The following is a 15227-nucleotide window of genomic DNA, read 5'->3' on the forward strand; positions in this document are numbered from 1 at the left end:
GGTCAAATGGAAGGACCTCAAGAAACACTCCCTATAGGAACCTCCAGTTCACACTGAAAGGATCAAACTGTGCTACTGGTCCACAGCTTTGGACTCTGACCTCATGACATTGTAGGAACTGGCAAGCGTCTGACAGCCATTTGAATACACGAAGCCAAAAAATATCATTCCAACTGCCTTTTCAGAATCCTCATGTATTAGTCCATTTTCTGTTACTATAATTAATTAATGAAGGCAGAGGAGTTTATAAAGATAATAGGTTTATTTAGTTCACAATTCTGGAAGTTATTTTTTTGTTTTGTTTTGTTTTGTTTTTTGGTGGTGGTACTGGGGATGGAACCCTTCCACCTCTGGGCCACACTCCCAGACCTTTTTTATATTTTTTATTTGGAAACAGGGTCTCCTAAGCCTGCAGAGGCTGGCCTCAAACCCTAATGATATTCCTGTCTCAGCCTCCCAAATGCAGGGATTACAAGCGTGCACCACCACACTTGTAATTCTGGCTACAATTCTGGAAGTTCTAAGATATGGTGCCAGGATTGTCTGGGGTCTGGCAAGGACCCCATGGCGGATGTCATCACAGTGGCCAAAATGCATGAGGAGAGATCTCATGGCAAGACAGAAAGCCAGAACAGGGAGGGCCCAGGTTTGCTCCTCTTACAGCAGACCTCCCACAAGGACACACCAGAGTCCCAGGACAGCAGCATCAGCATCTCTTTCCCAGGGCAGCACCCTCAGTGACCTCATTACTTCCCACCAGGTCCCACTTCTTTAAGTTCCTACAGCCTCTCACATTGCCAGCCTGAGACGCAATCTCCCAACACCTGAATCCCAGGGGCACACTTTGTAACCATATCCAAACCCTAGCACCCCCTTCTACCTCTTGCCTAATCCCACCATTTCTTCCCTCTTTGAAAGGTCTCCTATTGAACCTCCTTCTCTTTTGCATCACACTGCACTAACACCAGCCATCTACCTTGAGGGACCACAGCTATAATTTTCAGACAGTTTCTCAGCCCATTCATGGACCATCTCATCCCACCCAACTGAGAACTTCTCTGGTAGGAGCGTGGTTATTTATCTTCAATTGTCTCAGCATCTAAAACAATGCTGAGCACAAAGTAGGTGTTCAGTAAATGTTTTTGTTGAGTGATTCACCACCCCCATTCATTTTCTACCCCAGGGCCTCAGTTATATCTTGATCCAAAAGTTCCTTTCCTCTGAAACAAAATATATAAATTTTTAAAATTCAGGTTCTTCATAAAATGACCCCAAATACCTCTTTCTAAGTTCAAATTCCATGACTACCAAAATCCTTTATATAGCTAGGCTGTTGTCACTCAGAGATGATTATTTTCATCATCTCTGAATTTTGGCAATATTCTCTTTGTCTAGAATGTCCCTTCTGCATGACCTCTTACCTCTCCATTTATAGGCCGAGACACCTCCCTACTATCCTCAACACTTTCTAACAAGGACGGGCATCTCTGCCTCTTCTTCTCTGGTATGCCCCCACTGTTACAGGTATTAGGTCCCTAAGAAATGTTTGCTGAATGACAATGTGTTGGTTGATTGCTGATCTTCTAAGTACTCTAATGCCTTTTACCCTTGGCTTCCTCTCCACTGTTTTTGTATCTCTTGTGTTGAAATCTATTTTGGCATTAAGTTGTAATGGCTTCTGTACATTTCAGTGGTTCCCGCCAGGAGCATGAGTTCCTTGAGGGCCAGCAACATGACATATATCCCTCTACCTGCACCTACCATATTAGCAGCTACCGTATTAGCCACCCAGTACTTGTATTTCAGGTCTCTTAGTTTAGAATGTCCAGTAACAACTTACCAGTTCATTTTTTCTTCCCAGGTTACAAATGAATGCATGTAAATAAAGCTATGCCTCAGTTAGATATGGTTCTCACTGGATGTATAAATTGAAAATTTCTATCTCAAGACAAAATGGATTTGGGGCAGAGGGGGTGCTAAAAGAATAATTCAATTGAATACCTTTTAGAGTTCCAGCAGCCCTGGCATTCATGATTCTGGGCTTATGAGTAAAGTTAGTCTCTTTTCCCTTACCCGTATTCTTCCCAGTGCTCTTCTGCTCTGTCCTCCCTGGAAGATGGGCATGCACACCCCACTCAAAAGGGAGTCTTGCCCATCTTATATGTGACATCAGCTGAGGATTCAGTAATGTGACTTTAATTTTGTTCTATTTTCTTTTGTTATGTTTAGTACATTGTTTTAGTACTGGAGGCTCTACCCAAGGTCATTCTACTTCTGAACAACACCCCCAGATCTACTTTATTTTTTTATTTTGAAATATCTCACTAAGTTGCTGAAAGTCTTGCTAAGTTACTGATGCTGGCTTTGAACCTGTGATCCTCCTGTCTATAGTAATGGGTTTGTAGGCATGTGCTATCATGCCCAGTCTATCAGTTTTTTTTTTCTTTGGTGGTACTGGGGGTGGAACCCAGGGGCTTTTCTACCTCCGGGCTATATTCCCAGACCTATTTTATACTTTGTTTGGAAACAAGGGCTCACTAAATAGCTGATGCTGGCTTTGAACCTGCAATCCTCCTGTCTCAGTCTCCAAAGTACTGGGTTTGGAGGCATGTGCCATCATGCCCAGTCTATGATTTGTTTTTAAGGGCTTACTTTGAGTGCAATTACAGTGTTTTCTGTAGAACTAATGGAACTTCCTTCTTTTTATTAACTAAGCAAATGCCCATGATTCCAGAACAAATCAATAACAACTTCAAATGACAGAGTATTGGGGCAAATAATTTCTCTTTTGATCTCTAGCACCATACATAGTGCCTTGCTTGTTGAGTGACTATTTCGTATACAGCCATGAAATAAATACCCTAAACAAGTTGAGCAAGAGAACATTCTCCTTCCACTTCTTAGAAGAATACATGTTATCTCATGGGTTCAAAGACTGGTCTGAACTCACCTCCTCCCAGAAGGAACTCACATGTAGAAAGTAGAAACACTGTCTCCCTTGGAATTTTTTTAAAGGATGGAAATTAGCCTGTAAATTACTTCTAGAATATAAATCCTTCTTCTACTTCTCCTAAACTTATAATTATGAAAGGAAGTATAACAACAGTTTCCTGCAAAGAGATTTAGCAATTCTGGCAGTACTTCATTAATCACTTAATCAGTGTTCAAGCAGAAATGATGTCCTTGACATATATAATCAATCTTGATTTCTTCCTACATTTGATTTTCGTGCGTTTTGAAATCCAGCAACCACACACACTAAGGATTAGTGGCCTATTTTTACATTACAGCTTTGTTGGCAGCAGCTTGTATGTGCATATAATAAAAATCAGATTGATACCTCTGGCAGGCCTTTTTCTCTTTTGTGAATTTATGATTAACTGTGGTAGGATCAGATTCTGGTGTCACTTAATGGGAAAATGGGCTCAGGTCCTTTTATAGCTTAACATACTTAGAGGTAGCTTGTTTAACCTTGTAGAGAAACCCCAGGAATTTGTTCATGAAACATTCTGAAGAGTTTTTCTAATGCTGCATTCTAAAGGCAGCTGGCATGGAAATGTAACAGATTAGGATTGTCCGACACCTTCCACTTTGGGAAGGTATTGCTCTCAGAGGTCAAGGGATCTGCGCAGAGTTGTACAGCTGGTTGTGGAGGTTTCATCTGAGTCCGGAGGAATTCCTAAGCACTGGTTAGCTATTCTACCTACCTATCTTAAGTGTATGAACTGAGGCCCTGTCAGTGGATTGCAGATATGGATATACATGAACATACATATTAGGTAGAAGCCAAAGAACCATTATAACAAAATAATTATCCCTTAATGAAAAATTAATGGAACTCTGAGCCAGCTAGAAAGTAATTAGTAGATTACGACAGAAATTACAGCTAACATTCTATCCAGGCATGAAAAGGTGCAAAGAAGGATTGGGAGCAGGGTTAATTATCAGAGTCCATATCACACTGATGAGAAGTAGATTTGGGTTGAATGACTATCACTAATAAGCATACAGACGTGGCTTTCATCAGGAAAACAGATTTCCTGATCTAAATGAAATCTCTAAAACCATCCATTCTCTCACTGTCCTTCCCCACCCCACTCCCTTCCCTTTTGCTCTGATGTGTGGTGACCTAAGCAATTTTCTGACAACTAAAGTAACTCCTCAAACACCTGGCTGGAAGAAAGGTTATCAATTATTAAATGAGGTGTGGCTTTTGCTAATACATTGACAAATTGTTTAACGGTGTCTTAAGGGATTTTGGCCTGATTAACTGTGTAGAGAAACCAAAGGCCTTCACTGAAGTGAAGGATGGGCCTCTCCTACCCACACACGGAGGCCCACTCTCTCCAAGGCTCTGTCTTTCCCTGATCTGCCCCTGCCCTGTGATGTGCCCCCCAAAACCCCAGCCATTTTAAACACATCTGATAATGTCCCTTTAGAGTTCTGAAGAAGAGACAGCAAGTAAAATATAAGATAAATGTAAGATGGCAACCTACACAGCAAGACCAAAGGAGCTCTTGGCCCTGACCAGACGTTCTCAGCTGAGGGAAGCTCGGTGACCACGGGCCCAGCAGCAGCTGCCGACACATTCTATCAATGTCGTGCTCTTGCTGACCTTGATGGCGTGTTCAGAACATTCTGTGCTTAGACCCAAGAAATAAAACACGAGTACCATTTCCAAAATCCTGTGGGGAAGCAAGTCCATCAGTATTGCACAACGGTGGCTTCCAGGCCAGCGGCAGGCATGCAGCTAGCATGTGTCCCCTGGCTGCATCCTGCGCTTCCCACAGGAAACACCCAGATCCCTTCTGGCTCCAGGAAGAGCTCACCACAATGCTCACCTTCTCCGCATGGCCACGTAGCCTCTGATTTCTACCACTGTCACGATGTTCCAGCACCTGTCTTGTACCTAGGTGTCAGACTTCAGGGTCTCACATCTGCCTGCTGCTGCCATCCCCCACCCCACCACCACCACCACCAAGGCTATTTCTGATGAGAATCTCTCCTCAATACAAAATGTCACCATCTTTCTACTCCTGACAGAGCCTGCCCAAAGGCAAAGGTGGAGAAGCCTGTTTTTGTCTGCAGCACTGAATCCTGTATTAGGACACAAAGCCATGCTTCTCTGTATCCTCATCGTTTTCCACAGAAACTCTGTAATAGAGATGCTCATTCCAGTGGTTCTTGATTTAACTACCATGTTCCTACTGTCCAGGAACTCATCTGAAGAAAATCAAAGTATTACCACATTCCCGGGCACTCAATGCCCCTCCCCACTCACCCTGAGTATTATCACTCTCTCTCCAGTGGTGGTGGGTGCCTTCCCTCATTACTATCACCGAGTGATTGACAGGTAGCCCTGTAGCCCTGTTTCTGTATAACCAAGAAGAGTTTTATCAAAGATCTCCATTAGTTTCTTGTGCTTCCCAAGAAATTCCTCTGCTTTATGCAAAAAAACAAAAAACAAAAAAAACAAAAAAAAAAAACCTTCAGTGGACAAACCCATCAGCTACAGATCTGTCTGAAGTAATGGGCATCTGTGTTGTAGCACAGTTATATATCTGCACTGGGATCCTGTGAAACTAGTAAATTATAGATGAAAATTGCATATACATATTTTATTCTTTATTGTATAGTGCTCGAGATTGAACCCAGAGGCATTCTATTTCTGAGCTACACCCCCAGCCCTTTTTATTTATTTTTTTGTGCTAAAACAAGTTCTCACTAGGTTATTCAGAATCTCACTACATTGCTGAGGTTGACCTTGAACCTGCAATCCTCCTGTTTCAGCCTTCCAAAGACTGGGATTATAGGTATACGCCACCATGCGCAGCTCACATTTTTTATTTTTTCTGTTACAGATAAGGGAATATTTATTATCCAAAGTGAGAGCCTCAAGAAATGCATTCAAGCCAGCAAATCTGAACTGACCCTGGAGAACTGTGAAGAGCCAAATGAGTATCTGCTGTGGAAATGGGTTTCTGACCACCACCTCTTCAACATAGGAGGCAGTGGTTGCCTGGGCCTGAATTTATCTAACCCAGAGCAGCCATTACGCATCTACGAATGTGATGCCATGGATATATCCTTGAAGTGGTACTGTAACAGGAAGATGATCATGGGCCCACACCATTACATGCTCCAGGTGAAGCATGACCACACAGTTGTGGCCTCGGGAAAACATCTTCACAAGTGGATTTCCTATATGTCAGATGGTGGAGACATTTGTGAACATCTTCACCAAGGTAAAAACAATTCATTCAAAGTATCATGGCACGGCATAAAATATTTAGAAAATATTCCATAAGTAAAGATTTGTAAAACATTACTTGAAAGAAGTATACCAAGTCTGCGATGTCAAGGGACTTCTGGTAAATATATTAGAGTGGTTTCTTTGCTTATGCTAAAAAAATTATTTGAATCTTGGAATAAATGTGCTAAATTTTGCTAAAAAAGAAAAAGCAGAGCTTAGAATTTAAACGTATCGAAGAAAAAACATTTAATTAGCCTTGAAAGCCAATGGAAGGGAGAAGAAAGAACAAGAAACAGAGAAGCCAGGCACGGTGGCACACACTTGTAATCCCAGCACTTAGGCGGCTCAGACAGGAGGGTCTCAGGTTCAAGGCCAGCAATAATTTAGTGCGGGCCTCAGCAACCTAGCAAGATACTGTTCCAAAATAAAAAATATAATAGAGATGGGGGTGTAGCTCAGAAGAGAATGCCCTGGATTCAATCCTCAGTACCACCAAAATTAAAAAAAGAACAAGAGGAGGAGAGAAAATGCAAGTGGAAGAAAAATATCTGCATGGAAGGCTTTTGTCAAGACAAACACAACTGCTTCTGCCACCATACCTCCTATTATAGAAACTCAGCCCCACCTGTGGAGGTGTGCCTGTTGGCACTCAGATGCCTCCTCAATGGCTGGCATCCATGCCATGGTCCTTCTCTAGGGCACTGAAGATAAATGACAGACTAGTGTTGAGGGTTATTTGGTATGTGCAAAGCATGGCTTGTAGAAAGGCATGAGATAATAAGGGAACTTTCATTTTCCACAGTCCTGGTGTGTGTGTGTGTGTGTGTGTGTGTGTGTGTGTGTGTGTGTGCGTGTGTGTGTGTGTGTTACTGGGGGTAGAATCCAGGAGCATTCAAACTCTCAACAACACCCCCAGCCCTATTTTATTTTTTGTTTTGAAACAGGGTCTCCTTAGGTTGCAGAGAGTCTAACTACATTGCTAAGGCTCGAATCCCAAGTACTGGGATTGCAGGTGTTTGCCCTGCTCTGAAATTATATTCTGTGTTCCTCACAAAAAGAATTTTTTGGTTGGTTTGTTCACTACTGTATTCCCAGTGCAAAGGACATTAAATGCTCAACAAATATTTGTTGAATGAATAAAGTAATAAATGCTTTTGAAACCACTGGGGGTTAGATGATGGTGTCTGATGTATTTAAAGACTGGCAGTTACTTTAAAGTAAAATCTCTATTAAATTTTCCTTTTCATCCATTCACAAATATGTGTCCTACTATAGCAGCACATTGTAGCATATAAACAAGTAGATAAATAGAAAAGCAAACCCAGCATTCCACCTAGCCTGGGCGGTAAGGACTTGAGAGTGTGAGGTTGAGTGCCTGCCCTGAGGAGGTTTTCAGTCTATAAGAATGCCTTAAGTAGATGCCAGTTTCTGAACTTGCCATCATACGTATTTGACTTTGTTATTTCCCCCATAGATTTACATACTATCAAAGGGAATGCCCACGGCATGCCATGCAGGTTTCCCTTCCAGTATAACCAGCAGTGGCATCATGGATGTATCCGGGAAGGTCGGGAAGACAACTTGCTGTGGTGTGCCACCACGAGCCGATATGAAAGAGATGAGAAGTGGGGATTTTGCCCAGATCCAAGTAAGAATAAATCCAGTCTTCTCTTTGTGTCATGAATGAATCAGGGATGATTAGAAAGTTACCTATAGCTAAAAGAAAGTGCCGGCATTGTCGTATTGAAATCTGAATAAACACTCTGATGCCATTAATCCAAATTTTGATTTGGGGTTTGTTTTACCTTGAAAAGACAATTCTGATGTATATTCCTTTTCTCCCCTTACATTCAAAGGATGTTAATTAGCCATTTTTCACTGAGCTCAGTGTATAAGGATGCTTTAACTGGAATCAAATTATAATACTCTGTGATCTCATTAATCCCAGCTTCGCAGCAGGATACTTAAAAACAAACCTGAATGCATATTAAGCTCAGCTGTCCTTTCAGTCCTGTATCTCTTATAAGCTGCCCTAATTTCTCCACATCCATGCTGCTTGTCTTGCCCATTGTCAAGTCCAGACATTGGCTGGCTCCTTGAAAATCTTTCTGTAAAACCATTTACCCTTATGATTTCTCAGTAATGGCTTCTCAGCTTGACTCTCTTTCCTTACTACAAGTTTTATATATCTATAACCTCAAAATCTTTTTTCTGTTCTTCATTTGATTTTCAAGGTTCAGTGCAGATGCAGCATTCTTATTTTCTTCAACTAGTGCTTTATTATATTTATTTTATCTTATTAATATTTAACCAAAGGTCTCTAATTGTTCCTAAGTATTGGAGACCATTTCTTTTCTTTTCTTTTCTTTCTTTCTTTCTTTTTTTTTTTTTTTTTTTTTGTGGGCCTGGGGATGGAACTCAAGGGCATTCAACCTCTGAGCTACACCTCCAGTCCTATTTTTTATTCTTTATTTTGAAACCGGGTCTCACTGAGTTGCAGAGGGCCTCACTAAGTAGCTGTGGCTGTCCGCGAACCACGATCCTCTGTCTGTATACCATTTACTTCATCTCTGCCCCTCTAAGAAGTGACCATAGTTTTTACAGGCTCTTCATCTTTGATGCCTACTTCACCACTCCATGTATATAGTTAAATGCAGTGAATACATTTTTATTAAAAAACAAATTGAAGAGGTTAATTTTTTTTAATCTGATGTATGGATTATCTGTAGGCTAGCTTTCTAATCTAACCGCCAGTATGGCTTAGTAAATAAGAAAGAGTATGGACTTTGGAATCTGACAAAGCCTGGAGTCCTGCTTCCTCCCAAAAATGGGATTTTGAGAAGATTCCTTTGTCTCTCTTAGTCCCTGCTTCCTTGGTTGTAAAATGGAGATAGCAACATTGCCTATTAGGGTTATTTTACGTATTCAATTAGATAATATATTCAAGAGATTTACTATAGTACCTGGCACACAGTAAGCGCATGTAAGGTTTGGCCATCACCACCACCACCATAATGATCAAATATAATTTATATTTTAGGCATATCCTTCTGAATCAGTGATTTCTCCTCTTTATTGCTGGTCAACAAAGAGTATAGGCACAGTTGTAAATACCAAGAGTTTTAAAACTTTGGATCCTCCCTTCAAAGACCCAACTAGATAGAAGACAGGATAGACAGGTTTTCTCAATGCCAGAAAACGCAGACCATATTTGATATGATGCTCTAGAATCCCCAGGGAGATAGTTAAAAACAGAAAATCTCTTCCTAATCTCTCCCTTACCCCAGAGATGTAGTGGTTCCAGGATGTGGGTCCCAAGCATCTGCATTTTGACAAGGGCTTCAGATGATCCCAATAGAGATATTTCTCTGTCAGTCAATTCATAATATACAGGTAATTCCATGCACCATACAAATATATATACAAGGGAGACATTAGGTAGTATAGACTGTTAACCAATCCAAGGGGAAATCTTAGTGTGGCAGTAAAAGTTCCACTTTACTCAGGGATTAACCATTTAGCTGCTAGAATGTGAGAGGGGACAGTGCAAGGAAGGCTGGGACCACAGGGTTCTCAGGACAGAAGCTATTCACCAAGTATCATGAAAACATTTCATTATTTAATAACGGTCAGATCACTGGCCTTCTCTATCTGATTCTGAATGTATGTCTGTAGGTGTGTATACATGTAATCATGAAACCCCCTGGATTCCCAAACCAAATGTCAAATTATTTGCATTATTTTCTCTTTCCATTTCTATCTCCAATAGAAGTCATGATTAAAACCAAATGAGTGAACCAGCACTAATAAAACCAATGCATATATCACATGGTTCTGGTACTAGGTCTTTTTAAAAATTCTGGTATTCTCCTTACAGTTCTGAGAAGCGCCCTCTGCCACTTACAGCCAATTCCAGTTTCTTCTGTGAATGCCTGGGTTTCAGGGGCTCAAAGATTTTCACTCTCTGGACTATTTGTTCGGCTTCCTACAGCTCAGAAGCCTCCTCCACTTGTCAACTCACCAGAATCTCACTCTCCTGACCTTTTACCACAACCAGCAGAGAGCATGTTTATTTGTATAGTGCTAAATTACAGTTCCAGTTTTCTTCCTTTCTTGTTACTTTTGGTTCCCGGTGGCCACTATAACTCAAAGTGATGTGACAGAGACTGAAATCTGAGCAAGCTGATAGCTCTTTTTGTGGGGTCAACAAATGGAGAGGACAGAGAGGTAAAGTTTCATGTTTCTGTATCTCATCTTCCTCACATAGGATTCTTTTTTATATCTCAGTGTAAAATGATGCTACCTTTTTTTTAAAAAAATGATTTTTAAGTGAACAAAATTTAAATTTACTTCTAATAAACATGTACATTAAAACACTAATAGTGAAAGATAAAACATCTCCAGAAATAAGCACAATATGCAGCATTTTCTCTGGGGTTGTTTAGAGGTGATTCGTGGGCATTTTAGGTCTCTCTGGGCTGTGTGCCTTACAAAACTGCAAGGTCACAGTCCAAGATATTTTAAAAATACTGATATCTGGAATTATCTGATTGCCCTTGAACTCTATTCAGCTTATGTAATTTCAGTCAATAAAAGAATGACAGAGTAAGTTGGTACCAATGTAAGTGTAACATTGTTGGCCTCACTTAAGCTCTCAATATGGGTCAATTATGTCTCTCTTCATCAAAATTATAAACATTTGCACTTCAAAGGACACTATTAAGAAAATGCGAAGAAGTGCTGGGAGTGTAGCTCAATGGTAGAGCCCTTACCTCACATGTGTAAGGCCCATGTTCCATCCCCAGAACTAAAGAAAATAAAAATGAAAGTGAGAAGACAGCCCACAGAAAGAGAAAAACATTTGCAAATCATGTATCTTACAAGGAACATATATCTAGAATATAAACATTATCCCTACAAGTCAATGATAAAGAAGACAGTTCCATTTAAACATAGGTAAAATATCTGAATAGATACTTTTCAAAAGAAAAGTTACAGATTGCCAACAAACCCATGAGAAGATGTTCAACATTGCCAGCTGTCAGGAAAATTCAAACAAAAACAACAATGAGACACCATCTCACACCAGCTAGAATGATTACAATCAAAAAGATAGTGAGCCGGGCATGGTGGCACACGCTTGTAATCCCAGTACTTGGGAGGCTGAGACAGAAGGAACCAGGTTTGTGGCCATCCTCAGCTACTTAGTGAGGCTCTCCAAAACTTAGTGGGACCCTGTTTCAAAATAAAGAATAAAAAATCAGGCTGGGGGTGTAGCTCAGAGGTAGAATGCTCCTAGGTTTAATCCCCAGCACCACACACACACACACACACACACACACACACACACACACACTCACACACACACATATAATACTTGTACTGGTGAGCATGTGGATAAACTGGAACCTCATCCACTACTGCTGTGAAAGAAGTCTGTCAATTCCTCAAAGTATTAAATATAAAGTTACCTATAACCCTGTAATTCCACTATTAAGTATATAACCAGGAAACATAAAAATATATGTACACACACAACTAGAACACAGATGTGCATAGCAGCACTATTTGTAATACTTAAAAGTAGAAACAGTACAAATATCTTCCAACTAATGAAAACATAAATATATTGTGGCATATCCATATAACTAAATATTGTTGGTCATTGAAAGGAATAGAAAACTGGTGCATGCCTTTCAAGATGATGCTTGAAAACATTATGCCAGGAGACAAAGCCAGTCACAAAAGACTATTCTGTATAGTCCATTACATGAAATGCCCATAATAGGCAAATCTGTAGACACAGACAGAAAATGGATTAATGATTGCATGGGCTGGAGGTAGAGGTGAGTAGTAGGAAAATGGAGAGTGACTGCAGATGGGTATAGAAAATGTTCCAAACTGATGGTGCTGACAGTTGCACAGTGCTTTGAATATACTACATAACAGTGACCTATAAAGTTTAAAGGGGAAATTATATAGTAAATGAATTATATTTTAATCAAACTGGTTTGGGGCATATATGGTAAGTGAGGAATTGCAGATTCTAGGTATATAAATGTCTGTGACTGGTGGAGATAGAAGGCGGTGACTTGGATGGGGAGGCCAAGGTAGGGAGTTTATTGTTTGTTTTTTCCCCTTGCTCTTAAAGGATGAGAGATGCAGACCATCTTTGAATGCATCTAGAAATGATCTACAGAGAGGATGAGAGTGCAGGAAAGTGAAGGTGACAGATGATAACACGTGATCATATATTCTGTCATCTACTTTCAGTTGTGATCCAGGCTACCTGCAAAGGAGTGTGTATGCAGTGATAAAAACGACTTGTAAAAAGTCCTAACTTGGCCTGTTATCCTTGTTACATGAGATTTCCCTGCATAGCACTTTGTAGGGAGTAGACATTCAACAGCTATTTGCTGAGTCTATGAAAGAGGGTAAAAATAGTACTTTATAGCTTAGTGTTCAGTAGCAGCTTTGATAGTGGAAATCTTCATTATTTTTTTTTAAAGAATTCGACAAGTTTTAAAAGGTGACGAGAAACAGTACACCTGAGACAATGGCAAAGCCATGTCCTGGGGAAGAAGGAGAAACCAGCTGAAGAGGGGAAAGGCTGGCTGTCAGTCACAGCTCACATCCAAGTAGAGTTGGCAGGAATACACCTCCACTCGTTACAAGACAGGTGTCATTTGGAAGGAAAAAGATCTCCTATTTATAACATCATGCAAAATTATTTCATTACTCTCTCATTAAATAATAGGAGACTTTCCTTAAAATTTTGTAGTAGAAAATTTTGTAAGGAGCTCAAAATGTTGTAATAGAAAAATTAATGTAAAGATAGCCAAATATGCAGGGAAATAGGATAGGATGATTCTAGGCCTCAGACTAGAATTTTGCATAATAATTAAATGTACCTATGGTATGAGCCTTCAGTCTTGCATTTTTTGAGACTTGGAGAGAGAGAGTTTATGTAAGTACAAATGCTCCAGGGGAAGATAGGAGCAGGTGCTCTCTCAGAGAGCAGTCTCTGAGGCAGAGATCAGCACCCAGATGTGTCTGGAGTCCTCTCAAGACGCGCTCATGTGGAAAGGAAGAAAAGAGAGCAGAGCTGCAGAGGAAAATACTGTAGTCCTGATGACCCCTTAGACTGATACTTTGAGGAGTTCTCCAGCTGGGTTAGCTCTTTAAGTCTGCTAGTTGAGGCAAGCAGGGCTTATCTCTGCGTGGACCCGTCACGATGTGCTGGCTCACTTAGTAAGAGACAGGGACGTCAGGCAAAGACATATTTCAGCCCCAGAATTATTGAAGAAGGCTTAACACTGAGAGAGGTATCTGCTGCCAGCTAGAAAGATAAGTCCTTCTGTCCTGAAGGGGTGCAGGGCCTCACAGCACAGCGCTCACTGCAGCACCTGGTCCAGAGTGGCATTCTCATTCCCCATGCTTAAAACCTTTGAGTGAAACCTGTTGAGTGTCACATGGCCTACTCAGAGAAGCAGAGAACACGTGTGTCTCCCTCACAGGAGTACAGATCCTTCCATTTTAGTTAAGCCAAAGTTCAACGACAAATGGACTGACTTGTGAGGAGAATATGGATGCAAATATTTGACTGAAGTTTCTCCGTCAGGCAAGGAACATCAAACATGAACAGGAACTGGGCTGTGGAATGTGTCTCACGGACACTGGTTAATATATAGAATCCAAGCAAGTCGCTACAAAAGAGCAAGAGCTACTCTTGGCTAAAATGGAAATAAGATCATTTGAAGCATCTTCCAGGACTTTTCTTGCCATGTATGTTTCTGTGGTCTGGAAACATAATTAGGATTGCTTGTCAAGTCCTTCCCTGTCGCAGGGATGAGAGGCAGTTCCCCCAATCCCAGGACTGACCCTTCTGTCTCCTCAGATCTCCCGTCATGACACTCAACTATCTTCTAGTCGCCAAGATCTACTAAAACCCGCCTCCTTGGGAAGGGTTTTGAATTGTTTTCCTTTAGACAGTGTTTCCTTTAGACAGTGTTTGTTTCATGGAATGTCAGCATTGGAAACCAGGAATACATTTTAAATGCATGTTCTTTTTTTTTTCTGTACGGAGAATGGAACCCAGGGACATTCTACCTCTGAGCTACACCCCAACCCTATTTTTTATTCTTTTTTTTAAAACTGGGTCTCAATGAGTTGCAAAGAACCTCACTAAGTAGCTAAGGCTGTCTGCAAATTGTGATCCTCCTGTCTCAGCCTCCCAAATGCTGGGATTACAAGTGTGTGCCACCACACCCAGCTTTAAATGCATATTCTTGACTCCCACCAAAGACCAACTAATTCAGAATTTCTGAGATTGAGAACAAGGAGTCCACATTTAAAAGTAATCGTAATCTGGCTACATGAGTCTTCTGCACACTGAAATTAAAAACACTACCTAGCTCCGCCTTCATGGTCTCAGGTGTCACACTGGATGAATATGGCCAAATTAAGGATTAAAAACACTCAGCGTCTTGTCTATCTCAGGGAAGGCCTACAATTTTAAATGACAACAGTCTATGAGGACTCCACATCAATGAGGAAATTTTCACCTCTAGGGCAAGACAGTTACTGAAAATTCTTCTCCCTTTCTCCTCTCTCTCTCTCTCTCTCTCTCTCTCTCTCTCTCTCTCTCTCTCTCTCTCTCTCTCCTCCTGTCATGCTGTGTTGCAGTGCTGTTTGCTGATAGCCTTGTCTTCTGCCTTTTTTTTTATCTTGGACCCTTCTATAAATATACATGTCTAAGTCAGGAAACTCTAGATAACCTTGTGTTCATATGTGACTTAATAACTTGTGATTAACTATTTCAGTTCTTGGGAATGTATGTTGTAACCAGACATGAAAACAAAATTTTCATATTTCCCAAGGGAACTATGTAAGTATGTAGAAAAAAAGAAAAGAAAAAAATTTCATTATCAAACAAATTTAAAGAATAGTGAATTACAATTAAGCACATATCTTA

The 15227-nt window shown here is 40.7% G+C and overlaps 1 protein-coding gene across 1 annotated transcript in view; it reads left to right on the forward strand.

Moving 5' to 3' along the window:
* The window catches only part of PLA2R1 (phospholipase A2 receptor 1), a gene marked incomplete at both ends in the record, with an annotated part of 111688 nt that overhangs the window by 11392 nt on the left and 85069 nt on the right, over window positions 1-15227 (forward strand). The window contains 2 exons of the mRNA XM_080689393.1: window positions 5862-6245; window positions 7728-7901. Of these exons, the coding sequence (XP_080545519.1) occupies window positions 5862-6245; window positions 7728-7901 (558 nt within the window). The remainder of the gene's footprint in view (window positions 1-5861; window positions 6246-7727; window positions 7902-15227) is intronic.

This window comes from Muscardinus avellanarius (assembly GCF_963383645.1).
Source record: "Muscardinus avellanarius genome assembly, chromosome: 2".
Classification (NCBI taxonomy): Eukaryota; Metazoa; Chordata; class Mammalia; order Rodentia; family Gliridae; genus Muscardinus; species Muscardinus avellanarius.